The following is a 12,706-nucleotide window of genomic DNA, read 5'->3' on the forward strand; positions in this document are numbered from 1 at the left end:
CAGTCTCGCGAGATCTCCGCTCGGGTCAGCCAGAAGCCCTTGACCGCCCTCTAGGAGGCGCGGAGCGCAGGCGCACACTCCCTCCCCGTCCTTGCACAGTGTCCTTTAGCCCTTGGTGAATAAATCGAAATTAAATGAAGCAAATGCTTTTTTGAAGGCAGATTTGGTGCCGAGGACCACCCTAAGTGATTCAGATGGCCTCACAAGGTAGATATTATTTAGTTTGAACATGCAGATGCAAAAATGAATATCATAAGACACAAAAGGCCATATGTTGTATGATTCCACCTTTGCCACATTTGTTTTTCTAAAGATTGAGTAAATAGGCCGGGAGCAGTGGCTCACGCCTGTAATCCCAGCAGGTTGGGGGCCGAGGCGGGCGAATCACGAGGTCGGAAGATGGAGACCATCCTGGCTAACACGGTGAAACTCCTTCTCTACTAAAAATACAAAAAAATTAGCCAGGCGTGGTGGCTCGCGCGTGTAGCCTCAGCTACTTGGGAGGCTGAGGCAGAACTGCTTGAACCTGGGAGGCGGAGGTTGCAGTGAGCCGAGATCGCTCCACTGCACTCCAGCCTGGGCGACAGAGCAAGACTCTGGTCACAAAAAAAAAAAAAAAAAAAAATGAGTAAATAAATAAATGGCAGAACCCAGATTCTTTTTTTCTTTTCTTTTCTTTTTTCTTTGAGACAGGGTCTGACTCTGTCGCTCAGGCGCAGTGGCGCAATCTCGGCTTGCTGCAACCTCTGCCTCCTGGGTTCAAGGGATTCTCCTGCCTCAACCTGCTGAGTAGCTGGGATTATAGACATGCGCTATGATGCCCGGTTTTTAAATTTTTTTGTAGAGACAGGGTCTTGCTGTGTTGCCCAGACTGGTCTCAAAGTCCTGGGCACAAGCGATCCTCCCACCTGATCTAGGATTACAAGCATGAGCCACCAAGTCCAGCCTACAGCCCAGATTATAACCCACATTATTTACTTGTGACTAGATGTTAAATAGCACTTCTTTCTGTCTCAGTTTTGACAGAGCTCCTCCATACTCAGTTGCCAACTCCTTTCCCACATTCCGCAGCAAAGGAGGTGATCATAGCAGGGTTTTATGGATCTCATCCAAGAGTGACTCTGCTACAAGGGGCAAGGCAACCTCATTAGAAAACAACAGGAGACATAGATTATGATGCAGAAGCTAAAATAACAGTTATAGGCTGTGAGTGGAAGGGGAGCTGTGGAGAGAGAGGCCCACAAAAGTCCCATGAGGAAGTCAGCCTAGAACGTGACCTCAGGCAGAAGGAGCCCTTAACTCTCCTGTGCCCCATTCCCTCTCAATTCAGATGCAGCCCCTGGAATGAGACTTTGTGTAACTCAAAATGTAACTCAGACCACTTTTTAAAATTATCTGAAGGTGAACAAGAAAGCTAAGGGACCTGTCTAGATTGCTCAACTGACCCACATAGCATGTTTGAACAGATAGGGCACAGGGGAAAATAAAGCCCTTTATAAGTTGCCCACTGATTGTTCAACAGATGACTGTTTGCTCATTTCTGATCTGTCACGTACATACAGCTGAGTCCAAGCTCCAGGAGAACAGGGTTCTCGCCTGAGATCTCTCTGGTTCACTGCTGTATCCCCAGGTCCAGAGCACTGCCTGGCCCAGGTACTCAGTACAGACCTGTTGAGTGAACAGATGTTCTTTAACACAGAAACAGTTAAAAGAGAATCAATGTTGTCATTGTCTTAAGCCACTAAGTTTTGGGTGGTCTGTATGTAGCAAGAGATAGCTGATACTGGGGCCTTGCACCCAGGCCACTCTCTATCTGCAAGGCAGAGCCCCTGGCCTTTAATTCCCCTTGGGCTGCATGTGGTCTTGGGGGCACTTTCTTCAGGCTGTCTTGTTCTAGGCTGCTTTGACCTCAAGCAAACACAGAGGAATGTGGGAGACACATCATAGAAGACACTTCCTGATGAAGAGGAAAGAGGGATAAACAGGAACACCATAAAGAAAAGAAGGGATCTAATTCCAGCTTGAAGACACACGTGTTTTTCATCGTTCACCAGACAGCAGGACACAGGCAGCAGAGTGCCGACATCAGAAACAGTAAGAGTGGCAGTGGTCCCCTGAGTAAGGGATGCACAATGACCTATTATAGAGTTTAGGAAAAATATAACTTTTATTTATATGTATTTTGTTTTGTTTGGGTTTGTTTGTTTGTTTCCTTGTTTTTTGAGATGGAGTCTCACTCTGTCACCCAGGCTGGAGTGCACTGATGTGAGCTTGGCTCACTGCAACCTCTGCCTCCCAGGTTCAAGTGATTCTCCTGCCTCAGCCTCCCCAGTAAGCTGGGACTACAGGTGCCTGCCACCACGCTAATTTTGTATTTTAGTGGAGACGGGGTTTCACTGTGTTGGCCAGGCTGGTCTCGATCCCCTGACCTCAAATGATCCGCCTGCCTCAGCCTCCCAAAGTGCTGGGATTATAGGCATGAGCCACTGTGCCTGGCCATTCATATGTAGTTTTGGCTCCCTTTTTAAATGTTTTGTATTCTTTATAATGTGTATTAAATCAATGCATACACAAATTATAAATTAAAAGGACACACATATTCAAGTGTTTGCTCAAAAATCTTTTTACTGATAGGCATGGCTACACAATCATCAACTATTAGAGGCCAGAGGAGAATGAGGCCTGGCCTGGGAGCGCTGTGCCTACTAGAAGCACATTAGATTATCCATGCACTGACAGAACAGGTCTTTTCTGGGTCCTTCTTCTCCACCACGATATACTTGCAGTCCTCCTTCTTGAAGATTCTTTGGCAGTTGTCTTTGTCATAACCCACAGGTGTAGAAACACTGTCATTGAGACAAAACCCAGGCCTGTTAGAAGAGAAAGGACCCCCAGCACCCCCTCCCCAGTGCCAGCTCTGTTCAGGAAGTCACCCACACTCCAACTTAAGGGCACCCTTTGGCTGGCAGCCCCAGAGTGTGGCCTCCAGGAACCTGGACCAGTCTGTACCATAGAGTCACACAGCTCACCCCTACATTCCATCCTGCAGGCACAGAAGGTCATCAGTAGGTGCTGACAGGCCCAGGGGCAAGTCTGGCTACTCTGGAAAGTGGCAGCTTGTTCCATGCTGGCTCCTCCCACCCTCCCTGTTCAGGAAGTGGCCAGCATATTGTTGCTAGAATGTGGAAAGGTAACAAATCCCAGCCCTGACTTGGAGGCGTGTTGGCAAAGGAGCTCTCTCAACCAACCAGAGCAATGAGTCACTCCAGGCCAGCGTCATGGAGCCCAGGGAGAAGCTGATGAAAGTCAGAGACCACCTCTAATTGAGCTGCAGTACATACAAATATTTTGAAGAGTTCTGATGAGATGAGATGATACTAATGCTAGAATATTTATGTATTATTACTATTATTACTTTAATTTTTTGAGATGAGTTTCACTCTGTCACCCAGGACGGAGTGCAGTGGCACGATCTCAGCTCACTTCAGCCTCCGTCTCCCAGGTTTAAGCGATTCTCCTGCCTCAGCCTCTTGAGTAGCTGGGATTACAGGAGCACACCACTACACCCAGCTAATTTTTATATTTTTAGTAGAGATGGGTGAGGGGGGTCTCACCATGTTGGCCAGGCTGGTCTCGAACTCCTGACCTCAAATGATCCACCCGCCTTGTCCTCCCAAAGTGCTGGGATTACAGGTGTGAGACACCATGCCCAGCCCAATGCTAGAATATTAAGTGGAAAAATCAGCCCACAAAAGTGTGATATAAAATTTGATACCCACTATGTAAAAGAAAAAACATATAGAAAAGAGACATAAAGAAATGATGATAGGGCCGGGCGCGGTGGCTCATGCCTGTAATACCAGCACTTTGGGAGGCCGAGGCGGGCGGATCACGAGGTCAGGAGATCGAGACCATCCTGGCTAAACCAGTGAAACCCCGTCTCTACTAAAAATACAAAAAATTAGCCGGGTGTGGTTGCGGGCGCCTGTAGTCCCAGCTACTCAGGAGGCTGAGGCAGGAGAATGGCGTGAACCCGGGAGGCGGAGCTTGCAGTGAGCAGAAATCGCACCACTGCACTCCATCCTGGGCGACAGAGCAAGATTCCATCTCAAAAAAAAAGAAAAGAAAAGAAATGATGATAAAAGCCCAGGCATGATGGCACATGCCTGTAATCCCAGCTACTTGGGGCTGAGGTGAGACAACAGCTTGATCCCAGGAGTTTGAGACCAGCCTGGGCAACACAGTGAGACTCTGTCTCAATTTTTTAATACAAATAAATAAATTTTAAAAAATAGAATGTTAATAGTTATTACCTTTACGCAGTTGGGATTATGAGTAGGTATTTCTTCTTTTTTCTCTTATACTTCCCAATGATTCTATAATTCATATGTTTACTTAGAAAATTGGGAAATATCATTTAAAATCTTTCATGTTTTTCATGTTTAAAGGTGATTGCTGGCTGGTAGGAAGGTAAAATGGTGCAGCTGCTGTGGAAAACAGCTTGGCAGCTCCTCAATAAGTTAAACAAAAAATTACCATATGACCCAGAAAGCTACTCCTGGGTATATATCCCAAAAGAATTGAAAGCAGGGACTCAAACATTATATGCCAATGTTTGTATATTGACAAACAATGTATGCTAATGTTCACAACAATATTACTTACTTTATCCAACAGGCAGAAGCAACTCAAGTGTTCAACAAATAAATGGATAAGCAAAATGTGGTATGGCCATGCCATGGAATATTATTCTGGCAGAAACAAGAATGAAGTACTGATATATGCTACAATATGAATGAACCTTGACAACATGCTGAGTGAAATAAGCCAGACACGAAAAGACAAACACAGTGTGGTTGTATTTATGTGAAATATCTAGAGTAGGCAAATTCATAGAGACAGAAAGTAGATTTGAGATTACCACAGGTTTGGGGGACGGGGAATCTGAGTTATTGTTTAATGGATATAGAGTTTCAGATTGGAGTCATTAAAAAGATTTGGAAATAGTGTTTATGGTTGCATAGTACTGTGAATGTACTTAATGCCGCTGAATTGTATGTTTTAAAATGGTTACACTGGCACATTTTATGTAGTATACATTTTACTACAATAAAAAAAATGGTTAAAAATAAAGTGGTGTTTGTTGAAGAGATACAATTCTTTTAGCTCGTGGTAGGAAGTCAAATGGTGAATCTGTGCTGCCTGTGTGCAAGTACAAGTTGGTAAGGCAAAGGGCATATTACTGGATGCTTATTTCAGTGCAAACCAGACTTAGCTCTATAGATGAAACAGCAGAGAGAGAGAGGGAGGGAGAAACTGTCAACATCGGGTATTCAGCTATCCAGAGTCAGTGGCTGGATGACCTTGGCCTTTTGTCTCCCACTCCCAGGCAGCGTGGAGCCCAGGACATCTCCCATGCCCTGCCTGGGAGCCTCTGCCTGGGCCCCCAGCCTCAGGCTCCACTGCCACTGAGCACCTTGAGATCTGGGCAGCGTCCCATAGAGGGTGCAGTGGGTCCAAAAACTTCTTCCAGAAAAAGCTTGATCAAAGTCTGTATTTTTCCATGAAGGAGAAAAAAGTTCATGAGAAAAACAAACTTGGTAGGAAGTGAGGCAATTCCAGGGAAGAAGGTGTTGATTCATTTCCCCTGCGTGGAGCAGTGTGCCAGATGGAATAGGCAACATGGCAGGAGAAACCTTGAAACCTTGAAACCTGACCAGGTGTCAGTTACTGTCCCAGGCTCACAGGACACAGAATTGGCACAGAGAAGGCATTAAGTGTTTGTTGGGTTAAAGAATATATACACAGAATCTCATTTAATTGTCATAGCCACCTAATTATACTGTGAGGAAACAGAGGCTTAGAGACATTCAGAAACTTACTCAGGGTCACACAGCTAGTATACAAGGGAAAGGAGATTCAGACTCAAGTTACTCTGACTCCAACAGTGAGGTTCTTCCCTCTTCACTGCAAGGAGCAGCCTGGCTTGTTTCCACACCAGGACCATGAGAATCCCAGCCTACAGTGGAGAATCTTAGAAGAGGGCAGGGATGCCAAATCTGGGTGATATGGACATTTTAGCCACCAGGGAGCCACGCTCCTATGTGAGGGAGGGACCAGTCACCAGTCCTTCACCTGGCTGGGATACAATCATACTCCACCAGAGTGACATCAACACTTGATATAAAGACAATGTCAAATCTCTGGAGCCACAAAATCAAGGTTCAGCTGTAATACCCAGTGATCTGGCCAATGCGATGCCCAAGAGCCTGCTCTGAGCAGCCAGCCGTCTCCCAGTCCAATATTCCTCTGTTCCATTAGGCACCTAGCATGAGGCCTGCTCGATAAATGTGGCTGCAACTCTCCAGGCACTTCAAGTTCAGTAGGACTCAGGTGTTCTGATTTAAGTCAAGTGCTTGCTTCTCTACTCACAGTGTCCTCGTAAGACTCTCAAGGCACCTGTTAAAATTCAGATTCCTTGGCCCCTCCCCTACAGATTCTGATCAATCAGTTCTGGGATGGAGCCCAGGAATCTGTATTTCATCAAGCTTCCCAGGTGAGTCTGTGATCAGACAAGTTTGGGAAATGCCCCTTGACACCAATGCTTCTGCCATCAGATCCATTCCTGTTCCTGCAAAACACTACAAGCCAAGGCTCCATGAAGAGGTTAGATGGATTTGGGGGGTTGGGAATTAGGTAGCTGGTATGGACATAGCTGCTGAGGAAACAGGTAAATTAGGATGGCACTGCGGGTAATCTGTGTTCTGCCTGCTCAAGTTCTAGACTTCTGGTGTCCATAGCAACCCCCAGCAGAAAACATCTGCATAGCCTTTGGGCTGATGTGAGTTAAACTTGAGCAGTGAAGCAGCCTAAGTTTTATGCTGCAAGGCACACTACAGATCCTCCCTTACCCCTCACATCTGATCCCTCTGCCTATGCTCAGAGCCACTGCTGTTTTTGCAAATCTACAAGGCCCAGACTGAAGTGATGATCGGGCCAATCTCTAGAATAGTGTCAGACAATTAGATACTCTTTCCTGTCTTCAGGAGCCCATCTGGAATAAAGCTACTTATCAAGTTTCAAAAACAACAGAAAAGAAATGAGACTGAGGTGGAAAACAACCCAAGTGTTCATCAACAGATGAATGGAGATGCAAAATGTGGTCTCTCCATATTACAGAATATGATTCAGCCTTGCACAAGAAGGAAATGTTGATGCAAGCTTCAACACAGATGAACCATGAGGATATTATGCTAAGTGAAATGAGCCAGTCTCAAAAAAGCAATTACTGTATGATTCCACTTATATGAGGGACCTAGAGTAGTCAAAATCATAGAGACAGAAAGTAAAATGGTGGTTGCCAGGGGCTGGGGAGCAGGGGATGGAGCGTGACTGCTTAATGGGTATAGAGCTTCAGTTTTGCAGGATGAACAAGTTCTGGAGGTGGATGGTAGTGATGCCACAACAATGTGAATGGACTTAATGCCACTAAAGTATACCTTTAAAATTGTTAACATGGTACATTTTACGTTACATATATTTTACCGCAAATTTTTTTTTTTTAGGCAGAGTCTCGCTCTGTTGCCCAGGCTGGAGTGCAGTGATGCAATCTCGGCTCACTGCAAGCTCCGCCTCCCGGGTTCACGCCATTCTCCTGCCTCAGCCTCCCAAGTAGCTGGGACTACAGGCACCCGCCACCACGCCTGGCTAATTTTTTTGGTATTTTTAGTAGAGACAGGGTTTCACGTGTTAGCCAGGATGATCTCGATCTCCTGACCTCGTGATCCGCCCGCTTTGGCCTCCCAAAGTGCTGGGATTACAGGCGTGAGCCATTGTGACCAGCCCACAATTTTTTAAAAAGAAAGAAATAGGACTGAAAACTAACCCCCCAATACCACAACACCAAGAGTAAGCCCTAACATAAACTATGGACTCAGGTGATAATGATGTGCAATGTAGGTTCATCAGTCATAACAAATACACCACTGTGGTGGACGATGTTGATAACAGGGAGGTCGTGCATGTGGGAGGGCAGGAGTCACATGGGAAATTTCTGTACCTCTGCTCAGTTTTGCTGTGAATCTAAAACTACTCTATATAAAGTCTATAAAAAACTAAAACAAAAACTAAACCCCTGAAGATTGGAATTTTGCAAGAGGGAGTAGCTGTTCCTCAGAGAACAGCTATGTCCCCCTCTTGGCCAGCACTGGCTTCAGACTTACAGGCTGCAACATGAAATTTCTGTTTTGTAGCAAGTGCATGTCTCACAGTTGTCAGTCTGCCACTTCGAGTTTATTGGGTGTTTGTTTCCTTCGAGATCCATGCATTCTAAAACAATACACACAACATCATCAGTGCAAGTCATGCAATGAGAACAAGGCCTATCAGGACATTGAATCCTGCCCCTACTATCTACACCTCTCCCAGAGAGAGAGGAGCTCAATTATTTTAAAGGTATCTAAGAGTGGTGCTCCTGTATTCACCCATGGCTAATTCCAGTACTGTTCAGTTCATGCTACTGATAATGTTTTCTTACAGAAAGCTTATATCCTTCCAAGTTTTATTTCAGAACAGATATTTCAAGAAAAAATAAGGCCTTTTTGTTGAATTAGGTAGCCATGTGAGCCTATGGGTACTTGGGACCAAGTTTTTTCCTGCTGGATTATCTCTGGATGAGTATCTCACTTCTACACTTCCCTTTGCTTTGCATAGGTGGTTTTCATGTGCACATGTGAAACATCTTGGGTACTTGAAAACCACCCATGTCTCAGCCTTACCCCAGAACAACGAAATCAGTATCTCTGGGTGCAGGGCCCAGGCTACTGTGTTCTTAGAAGGCTCCCCAAGTGAGGCCAGGCACAGTGGCTCACACCTGTAATCCCAACACTTTGGGAGGCTTCGGTGGGCAGACGACCTGAGGTCAGGAGTTCGAGACCAGCCTGGCCAACGTGGCAAAGCTCCGTCTTTACCAAAAACACAAAAATTAGCCAGGCATGGTGGCACACACCTATAGTCCCAGCTACTTGGGAGGCTGAGGAGGTAGAATCACTGGAACCCGAGAGGAGGAGTTTGCAGTGAGCTGAAACGGCGCCACTGCACTCCAGCCTGGGAGACAGAGCATGACTATCTCAAAAAACAAACAAACAGAAACACAAAGGCTTTCATCTGCAAACAGGTCCATCTACCAGGCTGCAATAACATAATAAACATTGAAAAGCCAAGACTTACCCCTGGTTGAATCTCCTGGAACTCTCTCATTAGGTATGAAATAGCATGATGCATTGCATAAAGTCACGAAGATGGCAAAGATCACGAGGCTGCCCAGGAGAACATTCTGTAACGTGAAGAAAAGTCAGGGTGGAGAATGAATTAATTCAAAGGATAATCCTTGACTGAGTGCTGTGTACCAGGACCTCGGCTGGGCTCTGGTGAGAGGTTATGATGTGGAGCTCATAATTGAACAAACCAGTTAATCTAGGCTGAAATTGTAGAACAAGGAAAAGTATCTAGTTGACTTTGTCATCTTTTTGAGATGAGCTAAATAAACAAACAAACCTTAACATGGTAATTTCTGGGAACTTTTGAAAGGGAAGATGGTGTTAAATAAAATGTTTAGGAGGCCATTGGTTTGGACTGAGCTCCTGCACTGGGCCCAACAGACCAAACCAAAATGCAGTCGCCCATGCTGAAGTTCTCTGCCACTAAGCCAAAACTAAGTTGCTTATCCAACCTTCTAAGAAATTAGAAGAGAGTGAGAGGTAATAGCCAAATGCCCAACAGGCCAGTTTTAGCTGACCTGATGAGAAAGTCCCCTCTGCTTTAACTTATAAGCAAAGTCACTTCGAAAGGACCAATTTACTTTTTGTTGTCTGTTTCTGCTTTTTCTGGCTCTTTTCTGTCTATAAAGCCAAACTTCCCTGCCAGGCGCGGTGGCTCACGCCTGTAATCCCAGCACTCTGGGAGGCTAAGGCGGATGGATCATGAGGTCAGGAGATCGAGACCATCCTGGCTAACACGGTGAAACCCCGTCTCTACTAAAAATACAAAAAATTAGCCGGGCGTGGTGGCGGGCGCCTGTAGTCCCAGCTACTCAGGAGTCTGAGGCAGGAGAATGGCATGAACCCAGGAGGCGGACCTCGCAGTGAGCCAAGATCCGGCCACTGCACTCCAGCCTGGGTGACAGAGCGAGACTCCGTCTCAAAAAAAAAAAAAAAAGGCCAAACTTCTCTGGTCAGCTCTGCAGAACACTCGATCTATTTTATGGAATGAGGTATTCCCTGATTATAGACTCACAAGTAAAAGTTAATTGAGGGCCGGGCATGGTGGCTCATGCCTGTAATCCTAGCACTTTGGGAGGCGGAGGTGGGTGGATTGCCTGAACTCAGGCAATTGAAACCACCCTGGGCAACATGATGAAACCCATTCTCTACTGAAATACCAAAAAACTAGCTGGGCGTGGTGGCACACGCCTGTAATCCCAGGTACTCGGGAGGCTGAGGCGGGAGAATCGCTTGAGCCCGGGAGGCGGAGGTTGCAGTGAGCCAAGATTGTGCCACTGCACTCTAGCTTGGGCAAGAGAGTAAGACTCCGTCTCAAAAAAAAAAAAAAAGTCAATTAAGATCTTTAAACTAAATTTGTTGTAATTTTGTCTTTTGACAATGGGAATGAAGGCATTTATTCTGTAAGATTGCTAAAATTAATTATGAAGTGACGCTACTTGAAGTAGTATGTTACTCATATAAGAATAGAAAGATGGGGGGGCACAGTGTCTCACTCCTGTAATCCCAGCAATTTGGGAAGCTGAGGCAGGCACATCGCTTGAGCTCAGGAGTTCAAGACCAGCCTAGGCAACATGGTGAAACCCCATCTCTACAAAAAATACAAAAGTTAGGTGGGTGTGGTGGTGTGTCCCTGTAGTCTCTGCTACTTGGGAGGCTGAGGTGGAGAATCACTTGAGCCCAGGAAGGTTGAGGCTGCAGTGAGCCAAGATAGCACCACTGCACTCCAGCCTGGGCAACAGAATGAAACCCTGTCTTTAAAAAAAAGGCAAACACAGAGATCAAAATAGAAAACCCAGAAAGTTCCAAAGGTAGTTGGATAAGGTAAAAAGGAAAAAAACAAAACCCAGAAAGTATAAATATATGTAGAAGTTTATTATAAAATAAACATGTTCTTTGAGATCTGTGGAGAGCGATTATTCAATAAATGCTATTAGAACAAGTGGTGAACTATTTGGGGAAGAAACAAAGTTAATTTCCTATTTGAGTCCCCATTAGTGAAATAAATTCTAAAAGGATTCAAGGGTTAAGTTTTTACAATAAGATCATAAAATAATCACAGCATATATACATAAATACTTATTCTAAGCGTAAAAGAAAAATAGATTTGAGAATATAAACGTCATAAGAACATAACTGAAATTAGAAAGATATCAGATTTTCAGAACAATATCATTACATACCAATGGGAGAAGAAAAACATCTTAAACAGAAAAAGGGCAAGAGAAATAAAGTGGCATTTCACACACACACACACACACACACACACACACAGAAATGAATAAACACATGAAAAAGTTCAACTTACTGATACCAGAATAAATGTAAATATGTAGCATGAAATACAAACATAATGGGATGGTGAGAATAATCATTTAATTTATAATACCCAGAGGGAAATAGAGGCATCTATGGGAAGTGATATGCACAAGAATGACTTACTTTGAACAATCGTTATGGAGAACAATTTGCTATTATATATCCACATTCTTAAAACCATTTACAACATTTGATTTCACCTTTTCATCTCCAAGATGTGATCCTAAAAATGGCACAGAGACAGAGACAGAGACAGACTCCTCCACAACGATGCTCACTGCAGTGGAAAAATGGAAAGAAACAAAATGCCCAAGAACAGAGCTGGTGGAGAACAGTGACTCAGAAAAACACCTGGTGAGTCAGCAAGGTAGAAGGTGAAGTCACATGAGCAATTGATCACCACATGTCACGACATGAAATGAAGCAGGCTATGAAATACATGATTCCCGTGATGCGGAGAGAGATGCTCACAACACACTGAGGGTTTTGTACCAAATAACAAGTCATTTTTGGATGGGAAGATTATGACAATTTTCTTCTTTGGACTTTTCCTCTTATTTTCTAAATTTTCTACAATAAAATATATGAGTTTTATAGCCAGAAAGAAAGAAAGAAATTCTTTAAAAACAACACAACGCCTTGATACATTCAGCTCAAGCCAGGACTTGGAGTGGCACTTGTTCTGTTTCATTCTTCTTCTGAGTAGCCTTCAGCTCGAAATCATTGTGGAAACCTAAACTTTTTCCCCCCCCAAAAGCCAGCCTTGTTGACAGCATTTTTACTCCCTTCATGCAGAAAGAGGGCTCCTGGGGTACTGGGGATCACTGGAATCTTGGGGATCTTGTTTCACTGAGTCACAAAGCAGGAGAGTCAACAGGGACAAGCAGGGCTGCATCCCAGGACAAGTGACATGTGCAAAATCCCCAAGTCTCCTGCAGCTCTAGAGCAGAGGCAGGAGATTGAACCACTGGGGGAGAGTCCAAACATGGTGACAGCAGAGAGCAAATTATTTAATTTTGAGATTATCCACTTGACAGTATCTCAGAAATAGCCTAACGCTGACTCTCTCTCTCTCTCTCTCTCCCCCTCTAAAACTCAGTTTTCCTTCC

At 44.7% G+C, this 12,706-nt stretch overlaps 1 protein-coding gene and 1 long non-coding RNA gene across 3 annotated transcripts in view; one reads left to right on the forward strand and one right to left on the reverse strand.

Annotated features, from left to right (window-relative positions):
• Window position 1: 1 nt before the first annotated feature.
• LOC129044878 (uncharacterized) lies at window positions 2–5,137 on the forward strand. The gene is made up of 3 exons (XR_008504842.1): window positions 2–207; window positions 1,898–2,094; window positions 4,678–5,137. It is a non-coding gene; the product is annotated as an uncharacterized LOC129044878 (long non-coding RNA).
• MSMB (microseminoprotein beta) overlaps window positions 2,608–12,706 on the reverse strand; it is a 63,725-nt gene continuing 53,626 nt past the window's right edge. Inside the window, exons 2-4 of one of the 2 annotated variants that reach the window (XM_054503009.2) lie at window positions 9,229–9,334; window positions 8,223–8,328; window positions 2,608–2,846 (exon numbers count right to left, since the gene is read on the reverse strand). In XM_054503009.2, the coding sequence (XP_054358984.1) occupies window positions 2,717–2,846; window positions 8,223–8,328; window positions 9,229–9,334 (342 nt within the window). In that variant the 3' untranslated portion in view covers window positions 2,608–2,716. The remainder of the gene's footprint in view (window positions 2,847–8,222; window positions 8,329–9,228; window positions 9,335–12,706) is intronic. The other variant, XM_054503008.1, reaches the window with a different exon arrangement.

Source organism: Pongo pygmaeus, chromosome 8, assembly GCF_028885625.2.
Source record: "Pongo pygmaeus isolate AG05252 chromosome 8, NHGRI_mPonPyg2-v2.0_pri, whole genome shotgun sequence".
Classification (NCBI taxonomy): domain Eukaryota; kingdom Metazoa; phylum Chordata; class Mammalia; order Primates; family Hominidae; genus Pongo; species Pongo pygmaeus.